Source organism: Fundulus heteroclitus, chromosome 13, assembly GCF_011125445.2.
Source record: "Fundulus heteroclitus isolate FHET01 chromosome 13, MU-UCD_Fhet_4.1, whole genome shotgun sequence".
NCBI lineage: Eukaryota > Metazoa > Chordata > Actinopteri > Cyprinodontiformes > Fundulidae > Fundulus > Fundulus heteroclitus.
This window is the reverse complement of record NC_046373.1, coordinates 32280993-32294553: the sequence shown is the minus strand read 5'-3', so window position 1 is coordinate 32294553 and position 13561 is coordinate 32280993. Positions and strand designations below refer to the sequence as shown.

Below are 13561 nucleotides of genomic sequence, written 5' to 3'. Positions count from 1 at the left end.
AGGGAATGTCTTTGGGTTCTCATGTAATGTGATTGGATTTTGGAAAATGAGCTTAGTTCACATGGAAGTGTAATTTCCTGTGCATTTACATATCGGCTTCCTTTCACTGGCTGTCTCTGTGTTTCTGTAAATTCTAACAGCCGTGAGGAGCAGGAAGCCATTAGAGAACACACAATCGATTTTCTCCTCAGACACCGCTTGGAACATTGCTGCACTCCGTGTTATTAAAGTCAAATGATGCATGCAGTGGCAGGGTGACTTTCAATAGGCTTGTTTGTAATGATTAGTCATGATTGGGCTGGCCACACTGACTGCCATATTTAGGCTTGAAGAGTCCATCATTTACTTTTGGATCGAGTGAGAAGAGAAGTAAAGGGCAAACATTTACAATTAGCAAAACAGCAGAGACACTCGAGGACTCAAAGAACCACAAAACACCAACAAGAAGAGTTCACTGAAACTGACATTTAGTCTTGTGCTTACTTCGGCTCAGGACCGATATTTAAAAATTCATTCTGAGAGACAACATCCGGCTGAGGACAAGACGAGTAAACATAAACTAAAAAATAAATAAATAAATCAGAAATAGAAACCTTCTCAGGAGTTTCACATTTTTCTAAAGTGCTTAATCATGTTACCATTTTCATATTAAGTGAAACTGTCATTATAAAACTTTTGTTGTCGTCATTTGAGTTCTTGCTTCTAACAAACCCTTAGTGTTGCAGTTGACTGTATATGGTAACAAATGTCATACTACAGGTGTGTACAGTAGGTATGGTGTCACAAAGGTAAAACCAACCTCTCCCCAGCAACAAAAAGCTAAATATTTACATTTCACCATTGCAAATAAAGTGTAAATATAGTCAGAAGCTGTCCTCATACAGACATCAAATCCTGTCTAAAGGTAGTTCCAAAGGGTAAAATACAATTTTTATTTATTTTATGGGGTTAATTTCACATAACATGTTTTCCTAAATAAGGATACGGACTGTTTGAGTTGAAAGAAGGCACCGACCCAGACCCACTGACTCACAGGATGAAACAGAACATATTCGCGCCAAGCTAGAGAAAGTTTTTGGTTGTCTCAGTTGGCTCTAGATAGGGACAAAGGATGCACTGAAGGAGCAAGAGAATGTCAAAGACTCTTTCCATCGTTGGAATAAAAAGTGGAGGTGATGGAGGAGTATACGTACCTCCATGTTCACCTGGACAACAATGAAGGTGCAAAAGTCATGATGTCTGCAAAAAAGACAGAGCACATTGTTTTTATTGAGGAAGCTTCCGCGTTCGCAGCAAGAGGTTGCAGATCTTCTAAAAGTCTGTTGTGGAGAGTGCAATCTCTTCCGGTAGTGCTTTGAAGAAATAGATGATGCGAGCTGCTACAACATCTAACTTCTCTTTGGGAATGAATTGAATTCCTTGCAAAATGATCAATCAAAGCGCTTTGTTCTTCTCCTTTGAATGTAGTCAGCAAACCTAAAAACTATGGCACCTTCGAAGATGTAATACAAAACCCACAGTTTGGAACATGGTCCAATCAACCCAAAAGTTTGAAAGTTTGAATAAGGGCCAAGAGGTCTGGGTTTGCCCACATGGTACCAACCATGGCTCCATTATAATAAACTGTGCCAGCTTCATTTACATAAGCATACATTATATTATGATGTAGTGGTGTGTTGTGAAAGACCAAGGTGGCTTAATAAAGTCCTTTGTGATTTTGAGTAATTTAAGTTAGGACTGCAATAACAGAAGAAAACATTTGGTCATACAGCTAAGATGACTGTTTGGAGCTGCTTGGGTCAGTCACTGTATCAGTGGCCCCTCTACGGACAGCTTTTAGGAGTGGCATTCATTTGAAACGGAGGGTTCTATTCCCCCACTGGCTACATTTATCCTGTTAAAGACACCCGTTTAATCTAACAGACGGATCCTTGGAAAGTTACTGATTGTTCTGAAGTGTCTTTAGATTCCATCTAAGAAAAACTGTCCAATCTATCACTTCAATGATAACCTACCTGTATGAACAGATTTAGACCCTTTAATGCAATCACAGCATCTAAGAGAAAGGCTTTCGGGTTTTGGCATATATCTTTATCAACCTTGGTCCATTTCCACATATTAACTGGAGTTTGTGAGGAATGATTTAGTAAAATTGGGTCCAATACCAGAAACCTGTTTAATGTTGCTAACATGTGCTAACTCCATGCTAATCCATGCACAACATGGGTTAACTCAATGTTAAACCATGAGGTGCATGGCATGGGTTAACTTGATGTGGCCACATATGGTTACAATATGATTCTTATATGCTAGTTTTATGCTGAACAAGCAGAACTGACCAACACACCTGGCAACATCTGTGGAAAGGTATGAAAATGAGTGGTCTCATACATGTGCAGATAATAGTAAGAAGTTGTGTGTGCAAAGATCTAAAGGCTGAGGAGGTACAAAGCCAGTCATTGCAAAGTAGATTAAATGGACTACTGCTTTGATTTGTGGATTAAAGTTCAAGTTTCTGGATAGAGTGCAGGAAGACATCCATATTGACATTCACACCAACCTCACACTAATCAAAGCAGGAAATGTGTGTGAAGGTCAATGTTTTTCTAATAACCCTTCCACTGACCATTTAAAGCTCCTTGAAGATTATTTTCACATAGCTACTCACTATTTGTGAAGTTTGTGAATTTCTCCTGTTAATTTGAAGAATGCTGTCCTAAAGGAAGTACATTTATTTACAAGACGCTTTAATTGGGCTGGCACAACTCCTTTGTTCTGGATTTGAACACATGTCAACTCAGAGACACATCTCCTGTGAGGACGGGGAAGCTGGAAATCGTACCGTTCAGCTGGGATTTGGAAGGGTTTCAGATTTAATGAAGACTACGTCGTTTTTGGTGTGACCATAAAAATGAACAAATTCTTAATGTGATGAACTGGGAAGAAACTCATCATAAAATGCTACATGTATAATCCTACACAATGCAAACACATTTTTACTGTCACAGTTTCTGACCTCAGGAATAAACAAGAGTGTATTCTGAGCACGCAAACCTTTATGAATGTTTAGGATGAATGATAATACATACTCACTAACTAAAAGCCATTTAAGCAGCAAGTTACACACCCAGAAAGAGTGGCGAGTGAGTTTCGACATCATTTGGTTGGCATGCAAACCAGCTAACAGGTCTAGAACCAGAACCAGCACCAGAAGTGTAACCAGTTCAGCTTGACAGAGTTTGATAGATGTATGATGAAGCAAGCGGTTGCATTTTAGATCTGCAACAGACCAGGTGATTGTGTTGTGCAACTGCCCAGCATGTTGGGGTAAACCTTTTTATATGTAAAGGCCTCACATACCCCCTGGTGCCAGCATTGGGCCACTGTGTCTAAAAAGTGTATAAAGCTCTAACCTTCATAATAGGGTTTAGTTCTACACATGCAAATGCTCCGAGAACACTCCATGTTCTATCTCAAAGCAAAACATGAAGAAAATGGATCAGATCTGCTCTCCCTCTTTCTGAACATGAGAAAGAAGGAACATTGTTCTCTAGCAAAAAAAAAAAAGCTGGGTCTGCATTTTCCTTTACAAACTTAAGCTTTTGCTGTGTAATCAGAGAAAAACTTTAATATTTACCTTTCCTGTGAATCACTGAATGAATATTTATTTGTTTAACCAGTGTTATAAATCTGTGCTGCATTGAGGCCAGAATGATTGGACTGCTTTACACACTTCTCTGGCTTTCCTGGCTTTGCCTCAAAAACAGCATTGTGTATGCCACGCCACGGGTTTTGTACTAAATTAAGGTCTGGGTTTGGACTGGTCATCCCGTACCATCGATCTTGTTGTTCTGGAACCAAGGTGCTGCTCACCTACTGGGGTGTTTACGTTCATTCTCCTGTTGAAACCAGACAAGGGAATCAAATATTCAGTATATTCAATCTGACCCATAATCCCTGCCGTGCGTTAAATAGTCTAGCATTAGCAACAATCCAAGATAAAAACCCCACCATGCTTCACAGAGTATTGCAACTTGAATTCAGTGTTTTGGGGTCATCTGAGGAACTTTGTGCAGCCCCCCAACCCCTTGCTTTAATCAGTCGTTCCAATGTTGCACCATTCTCTTCAGAATATTTTTTCTTTTCAACAAGAAGACTTTGTCCACAGCTGTTTAACATAGGCTAGGTAGTTTCCAACTGTTTCAGGCAAGTCTAGACCTTCCTCAATCACAGAGGAACTGATTTGGTTGTTTTTTTTGGCATTGTGCCTCTTCCTTGATTGAGTTGAATGGTGGTTATCAATTTTCTTCATTTTCTTTATGTTGTTGATGTTATTTATTTATATATATTTTTATTTATTATAGCTGAGTTTCCTTCGTGCTGTCTATTAGTTTAATTATCTTTCTGGGGTCATTCCTATAATGTTTTGAGTGTTTGTCAGAAAATCCAGTATTTAGAGGTAAATCTCCATTCCTCATACCTTCTGGTGCCTCTATGTACCCATATCTGGTTGGCATGTGTACCAAATTCAATTAAATCAACCCAATCCTTCGGGTGCTTAACTTTGTGCTTTGCTGTTTTTCTCATTCAGTTCGGTTTTCATATTAATTATTTATAAAAATATAAACTAAGTAAATAATTGCAGAATATAGATATATTCTAATCTTAATCTGTGGTTGACATTAGTTTATGTGATTTCTCCCCAGATGGAAAACTTAATTTATTACAAAAGAATCATTCATAATGCAGTAATAATTCACTGAACCACCAAAGAACTGTGTTTGGCAACACACTACTAAGACTAATTTTCTCTTTTCTTATTCTATCACAACATATATTTCTATAGAAGACTGTTGTAGTCATAGCTATAGACTAGGACTCACATGTGATAATTTAACTATATGCCAATGATAAAATTAACATACATTAAAAACCCACAATGAATTTTGAACGGTTGTACTTTTATAAAATTCACAAAAGTAATCTAATTCAAAATGCAACAGTTTTAGTGGTTTAAGTTGGCCTTGCTGTATTCAAGACAAAGTAAACACTGACACCACTGGGGATGCTACATCAGTTGAAAGTGCTATAAAAATGGATTTTTTATGTTTTTGCTTTTTAGATACAACTCAGCAACAACTCATCCAGGAGGTCAGCAAAGAACGCAGAGCACAATATCCAAAGCTCTGCAGGCCTCACTGCCTCAGTTAATATTCATGATTCAACAATACAAAAGAGAGACAGTGTAAAATCGCTTCCCAACTCGAACCCATGGAAGAGTTTCAAGGAGTAGCAGACCAAAAGCCCATCACCATTTGCCAAATAAATCATGATGATTTCTAAGGCTTTTGGAAAGATATTCTGTGAAATGGTAAGACCAAAGTGGATCATTTAGTAAGGTGTGCGTCCCATTATATCTGCTGGGACAAAGATCACTATACCTACAGTCACACATGGTGGTAGTGTGACGGTCTGGGGCTGCGTTGCTGCTTTAGGACATGGACGACTTGCCAATATTATAATTGGTTAAGGCCATGAATTCTGCTCGCTACAAAAAAAAAAAAAAACAAAGAAGAACATCCAACCGTCAGGTTGTGACCTTAAGCTTAACTCTACTTGGTTTAAATGTCTGAAAAAACTAAATGAGGGCTTTGGAGTAGCCTAGTATAGAGTTAAATCCAACTAAGATGCTATGGAGTGATCTATAACAGGCTGTTCATGATGGAAAACCCTCCAATGTAGCCAGTTCTGCAAAGCAGAGTGGGCCAATATTCCTCCACAATCATGAAAAAGACTCATTCCCACAGAGGCTTGATGGCAGTTGTTGCTGTCAAGTGTGGCACAACTAGTTGTTAAAGGAACATAGCGCAAGTTCCAGGATTTTTGAAGACATCTGCCCCCCTGACGACGAGTTGAAATGACACCAGTGTTGTGCACGTGCATGGGAGAGAGGAAAAGTATCTGCCGCTGCAACTGCACAGGTCTTTTGTTTAGAGGCATAATGTCTTCTGAGGTAAGAAAGCTAGAAATATTGAAGTTGTTCTGTGTTTTCCCGTTAATGCATCATTACGGCGGAGACTCAACAAAGTAGTCAGATGAATGAGAGTGTGCAGCGAGTCACACCCACTCACCTCCAGAGGATTCGCCCCAAATCGCTCTCTCATAAACTGACACATGGAGCCTATAGAGGCAACTGTGGTAAATAGAGGATAACCCATTTTACACTATGGACAATTGTGAGGGCATGCATGGGAAAGAAAATAAATATTTAACTTCAAAACTTGCGCAATGCACCTTTAAGTTTAGGGGGTCATTACTATTTCACCTAGAGCCACACTTGTTTGGATCATTTTTTACGATTAATAAATAAAATCATCCTTTGAAAACTGCATGTTGTGTTAACTCAGGTTAACCTTGTTAGATAATGTTGAACATTGAAATGTGACAAAAAATAACTAAATACTCAGGACTGTGCTTGTTTGAAATAAAAGCTACATCTTCCATCCAATCAATATAGACATATTAATGAAAAACAGATATGATACCAAAGAAACTGCATATATTCTGACATACATATTTTCAAAAATATAAAAAACTTTTCCATTATTTTACTTCTGGCAGGAATTAGCTTCCTTGTATTTTAGGATTCAATGTTATTTCCCAAATGTGCTGACATTTTTCAATAAAACACGGCAAACATGTATCTATACAAGAGACAGGCCTACAAAGTTAAAGGCAAGGAGAGAGACACACCAAATTTTTCGTCCCAAATTTTAAAACACCATGTAAATTAAATAGAATAGAAGCTGGCCCTTTTCTGCTGTTTGACACTGAAAAATAGGGGCTTTGGGTAAAACAGTATATTGTGTCTTCCCTTACAACTAGATATAGTTTTTCCCCATATTCCAAATTATTATCTAAAAATCCTTTACCGTAATAATATTTCAACCTGAGATCATGTTTTTCAAAATGTTTTAGTTTGAAGATGGTGTGGGTGCTTAATTTCTTGCCCGATTTCACTCCAAACATAATCTTAGCCTGGTAAAGACATACAACAAAGGTTCTAAAGTACAAACCTTCTGATGCTCACACAGACTGATGTTTGAAATAGTAAACACTATAAATGTGGGTCCTGTCACGTAAACATTTCCTTAAATCTGTTATGAAGAGTCATGGTAATGCTGCTGTCAGACAACAGTACTTATATCATCAGCATCATCAGGTTTCTTGGGCTTGCTGGGGAGAGACTTGAGGTACTCCAGGTGGCGCCGGGCATCCTCCTGGTTCTGACGAACGTAGTAGACAACATATGATATAACCATTGCAAACCAACCAAACATGGTGACCAGCATGGCATAGTCTGTGGTCCTTTTTGCCAGGTTACATAGGTCGGTGTCCACTGCCAAGAAAGGCCGACCCTCTTGATCCAGAATTTCTGAGCTCCTACACAGGACCCTGGCTGCAGCCTCATGGTTGTGAGCCATTCCACCAATGGCCTGCTGGAGGGCGCAGTCACAGTGCCAGGGATTATCGTCCACAATTATGCGTGCCTTAAGCCGAGCAAAAGCATCCCTGTGAACGCTAGTGATGCGGTTGTGGGAAAGGTCCAGCACCTGTAATGTCCCCTCTATGCCACTAAAGGAACCTTCCCCTAAGGTTTCCACTGCATTATAAGAGAGGTTCAGCTCCCTCAGAAGCCGAAGTCCACGGAAGGCTTGATCGGGCACAGCACCTATTTGGTTGTGGTCCAGCCTCAGCAAGACAGTGTCAACTGGGAGGTTGGGGGGAATCTCTTTCAGACGGGACTGACTGCAGGTAACATTTAGACCATGGAGGTGGGGGTCACGTAGACAACTGCAGCCCTTTGGACACATGCTGGCCGAAGGGAAGCACAGGGCCATAAGGACAAGGCTCTGAAGGAGCAGGCACATGGGGATGGAGCGCGACAGCCACAAGTCCAGCAGATTCATATTGACCAGCTTTCTGCAGCATCCCGCCTGGGGCCGCAACACCACCACTGGTCCTTTACACACATGGCATAGTGGCTGCTGGAGCTCACACTCCACTTACCATAGATCTGGTGTGGGAACTGATCTTAGCATGCTGTGTTGAGACCTGGAATGAAAGAAACAGAAATTCAATCAAGAAATTTGGTCGGTTGAAAAATGGTTCAGTGATTATTATTATTTATAGTCATTATTTTTAACATATTTAAAATATGTGAATTCATTCGTATTTTGTAAAACATCTGGAAGCCCATGTTTGGACCAGAACCTAAATAGGCTCTCGATAGAAACAAGTATATATATATATATATATATATATATATATATATATATATATATATATATATATATATATATATATATATATATATATACTGTATATACTACATAAGACACTTCTTACTATTGTGCATTTGATACAGGTATTACACTACTTTTACATAAGGGATGGCTAAATAATGGCATGAACAAATGGTATTATTTTGCATAAAATGTAGACGTATTAATGTAATAAACACATTTTTAAACATAAAGTATGTGTGAGTCTGCTATGCCAACTTCCACCTATTAATGAGACACTTGACTCCGATGGCTAGCACGCAACTTATCCATCACTGGATGGATGGAGGTTGTAATGCAGAGGGTCAGATCATTCTCAGTTCAGTGCATTTATTTAAAACCTGCACACATTTCACACAAAACAGTGAATTACATCAGACTCAACCACATGGTTTGAAAAGGGGATGGATGAAGCAGAAGCTTATTACATTACCAATCCACACCACTCACCATCACTAAACAACGGAACACAAAACAAAACATTTATCTAGTCAAAGACAGGCCTGACAACTCTCTGACTCTCCGGCATCAATATCGCTCCGCCAAATATTTTGCCATTACATTTTCTTTAAACACTCTTTTAAACTGCATCATTTTAGGAGAAGCGTTTTTCTCCTCTATTAAAGTATTCCATAAGATGACTCCCTGCACCTAAATGCACAAGGATTTTGAAGTAGTTCCTACCTTTACAACTTATTACTCTCTCTCTTGTGTGTGTGATGCAATTCTCTATCACAGAATAAATTCTGTATACTTGCAAGAAGAGACTTTTATTGATGTCTTAAAAACTATTTGAACAGTTTTATAGATTACCAAGTAATGTAATTATAATGCTGAAGTTTTTACAAAAAGTTAATTAGGGTGATCATTATATTGCAAACGATGAACAATCCTTATTACCCTTTTTTGGAGGTGTAATTAGAGGCAGTAAATATGATTTATAACAATTCCCCCAGACTTCAACACAATAATTTAAATACCACATCACAAATGTATGATATAATATAATTAGGGCACTCTGGCTGAGAGCATGACTAGCTTGCTTCATAATAGCCACACATTTATGTTGTGCTATTACGCATTGTTTTAAGTTATTTAATCTTTAATAAATAACTTGGTCTGTTAGGTATTGTCCGGTGAATATCAACCCAAACAGCTGATATTAGGACAATAGTTGGGGATTTGAGCACTGCCGTTCTTTCAACAGCAAACTCTGCACACATATAGAATAAGGGAGTGATAACTTCTCTTAAAGATCAAGAATTTATTTCCATAAACAAAATGAACATCCAGAGAACATCACTATAGAATGTTGATTATCTGGATTGACACTATATTTCAATCAACAAATCCTCTCTACTATGCTAGTGAAACTTAACTAAACTACTAAGTAATATTAAGATAAAAAGAAGCTAAGGAACTACGTACACACAAAAGAAACAAAAGGACAAATGAAACTGTTGAAAACCATCATAGGAATGATTCAGTGAATCCTGGTACACTGCAGATCCAAGTTAGAGAACTAAAGCTCATCTTAAAGAATGTGGAATCAGGTTAAATTAGCTTAACTAATTTAGAAGAACATTTGGTATGTGTTTCAACCCATTCACAATGCAAATCCTGAGTTAAGCAAAACATTATTTGATAAAATAACATTTTAAAGAATGATTAGCTCAGCCATGGGCCCTGAGACCCGAGGCCCAGGGGTGCCCTGCCCCACGGTGGTTCCCCAACAGAGCCACGGAACCCAGGCCCCGCGAAGCAGCTGCCAGAAGTGAGTCAGCACTCACCCAAGCACCCAGCCCCTGACAACGAGGACCACCAACGCACCAGTGGATTAAGGTGCCAGCCAACAGAAGGGAGCATGACGGGGTGATGGGCTCCACACTTAGTGGAGACCTGAGAAGTTCCAGGAGAGGGGGCAGTCCAAACCAAGCCTGAGAAAAAGGCCAACAGAAAACCAGGTACACAGTCACATTCACACGTTCACACCCTAGTGTCCCCACATGCAGACACTCTTAGCCACACACCAAGAAAAAAAAGGTGGACACAGTACACACACCCGCACTCACCACATACATTTTATACTCCCAGGTCCAGGCACCAGCACCGCAGAGGGTATCAAGCCCCCAGACCCGGGTGGTGAACCCCATCATCTGGATGGAGAGAGAGGGGGGACACCTTAACCCGTCCTACCTGGTCCATACTCCGGTCCTAATCCTCCAGCCCAGATGACCCACGGGCCCATCCACCCGTAGAAGGGGCCAACATGAATCGAACGGGCCAGCCAACCAGAGCTCCATCCCGAGAACCCTGAGGCACTGCCTCCTCCACACCCTGCCCTCCATACTTATGCCCTTCCTCCATATTCTGGGGGAGAGCACAAGTGCCAGCCCAAGCCCCAGCTGACCCCCCGGACCCAATGCCCACCCCCAGCCCAGACCCCGACCAGGTGGCCTGCCCCTCCTCCAAGCCCTGAACTCCGGATGGCAATCGGAGATCAGGGGTGTGAGAAAGACACTGAGCCTGCCTCCACCTGCTCAAACGTCATGTTGTTGCATATTGTTCTCAAGTGCATTTAAAACTGGGAGGGCCAAAAGCGGTTGCCCGGTGCAGCCCCAACCCCCTCCGGAAGGTAGCCAGGTCCGTGCCCCCCCCCCCCCCAGCACCCAGAACCCTCAATGTTTAAATGCGAATGGGGGCAGAAGGAGACAGTGTTCTGAAGGTGTTCTGAAGTCTACAAAATCACCCCCCCCCCCCCTTACCCACCAACCCACACACAGATGCCTTACTCCTTCCCCTATTAATGCCCTACATATATGTGTGTAGTGAGAATGTTATAAATTAGCTTTGGGCCAAGGAAGTCACTAGACAGAGGGACTGGGAAATCCTCCCTGCTCCCCAGTGATGCCCCCACACCCCATGGTCCTACATGAGTGGCAGCATGACAGAGCGGGCAGAGGGAGGCCTCCAGGGATGGAGAGGAATGACTGGGGAGCAACCTGCCCTCCAAAGAAGCCAGCTCCCCTGCTGACTCCAATAGGCACCCTCATTCTCCAAAAACCCACCCGGAGAGGGAGGCACCGCTTACAGCTCCACCAAAGTCTGCAGGGCAAAAGATAAACATCCCAAACCTCCCACAGGAGTGTTGGGAGGTTTGGGATGCACTATGTCAAATGAGTGTGTCCTCAATTGTGCGTTGCTTGTTTGATATGTTGAATCAAACCAAAGTTATCAAGTATATCACACAGCTTTTTTACATCTGTCTTTTGGTTTGTCGACATGGATGTTGAAATCTCCCACAATTATTTAACAGTCATAATACATGCCTTTAAAAGATAAAAGCTCATTAAAGACATTTTTTCATTTTTTAGTGTTTTGTAAATAGTTAGTGTCAGAGTTTGTAAATTTTCTAAGGAAAACTATCTTACATTTTAGTGAATCGTGAAATTTTGTAGCAACCCCTCCGCTACAATATTTTCCTACAAAAACTTGCAGTTAGGAGGCGCTGATTCAATTAGTACAGGTGATTTCTTAATGTCATCCAACCATGTTTCAGTTAGGAACGTAACATCAATATTTTGCTCAGAGATGAAGTCATGAACCAGAAGTCCTTTTGTTGTTTTATTATTGTGTTATATTTAGCAGAGCCAGTCTTAGTGAACCATTGCACACTGACATTGGAGGCACACCGCAGCCTATTCCCTAACCGTTTTGCATAGGCTGGGCCAAAGAAACTTAGAACTAACAAGTTTTATGGAGGCCTGGGCCCAAAAGGGAAGTATGGAATCAAAAACGCGCTGCTGCCTCAAAACATGAAGCACAGGGCGCAAGCAACCGGCAGAAACATCACAGAGCAGGAACGGACATCCTTCCTGCACCTGCCTCTCCTCCAACTTGAGACCTGTGGGTGTGGGCCGGAATGCTAGAATGTCAGCATCCACAGCCATAGCAGAAAAAATCCATGCCAACATAAACCAGAGAGACCAGCACGCGTGACAGTAAGCCACCAATTTGGACTTGCCTGCCATGTTTTGAATGTTGGTCATAAACTCCAAAAAAGTGGCAAGGTGCCATTGCTGGCGTACAGAAGTTTTGGGTATAGCAAATTTTAAGGGCTTGTGATCGACATAAGTAGTAAACTGGCAGCCCTCGAGAAACAAATTAAAATGGCGAGGCGCCACTCCCTGTCAAAAATACTGTATTTATACTAATTTTCCCACAGTGCATGTCTGAAAAGGTGAGCAGCTGCCAAACCCCAGAAACCTCCTGCTCTAATACCGCACCCCACTGCTATATCTGAGGCGTCAGTGGTCCAAGCCATCTGCACCGAAGGGTGGGCCAAAAAAGCAGCATTAGCCAATGCAGCTTTAGCATCAGAAAATTCCTGGTGACATTCTCTGTGCACATGGGAACCTGGGGATAACCTCTTATCAAATCCACTTTAGAAAAGATAGAAGCCCCAGCCAGAAAAATCCTGGATGTGGGGGATTGAATAACGATCGTTTTCTGTTGGGTGATCAAAGCGGCAAAAATCCCCACAATGCCACCATTTGCCTTCTGCTTTGGACACCAGATGCGATGGGGAAGCCCAAGGACTATTAGAAAACTGCACAATGGACAAATGTTTTGTTGTTGGCTGCAATAAACAACTTGTGCTCATTCTCCCAGTCACAGAGACCAGAGATGAGTAGCTTCATTTTATTTTTAATGGCAATGTCGCACCCAGGGATAACCTTCCTTGACATTCCCAAGGAAGGACTGTGTATAACAGTAGCTTAGTTAACAGAGCAAGTTAGCATGTTGTGTATAACAACAGCTTTCATGGTACTGTACCTCCAGTTGGGCTCCTGTTGAAGGAGGGCAGAGTGGTGGCAACCTTTAAAAAACAAGAAATAAAAGAGCAGAGCACGAGCTTGTCACTTGACAGGGCTTCACAGTGAATTGTTCTGGGATATTATGGTATGTGTGAATTAATACATTTTGTTTTGACTTGGCTGATGCTGGTTGTGTGGGACGCTACACTTATGGTTCTGGATCTGACTCAGGGTCAAAGATCTATGGCTGAACCACAGTGCATCTGTTGGCAGGCATTTCCACATGTCCATGCACGTGCAAGTGTAAAGATTGAGTTGGGGGCACGACCAGCTACAACTTATTGGTATAAAATAAAGCAGCACATTTTAAAGGAGCTTAAAATAGGTGAACTGGGGAGG

General features: G+C 41.2%; 1 protein-coding gene across 2 annotated transcripts in view; it reads right to left on the bottom strand.

Annotated features, from left to right (window-relative positions):
- Positions 1–5294: 5294 nt before the first annotated feature.
- lrrc3b (leucine rich repeat containing 3B) overlaps positions 5295–13561 on the bottom strand; it is a 37444-nt gene continuing 29177 nt past the window's right edge. The window contains exons 1-2 of one of the 2 annotated variants that reach the window (XM_036145603.1): positions 10136–10282; positions 5295–8115 (exon numbers count right to left, since the gene is read on the bottom strand). In XM_036145603.1, coding sequence (XP_036001496.1) covers positions 7188–7970 — 783 coding nt within the window. In that variant the 5' untranslated portion in view covers positions 7971–8115; positions 10136–10282 and the 3' untranslated portion in view covers positions 5295–7187. Of the gene's footprint in view, positions 8116–10135; positions 10283–13561 lie in introns of those variants that run through there. The other variant, XM_036145602.1, reaches the window with a different exon arrangement.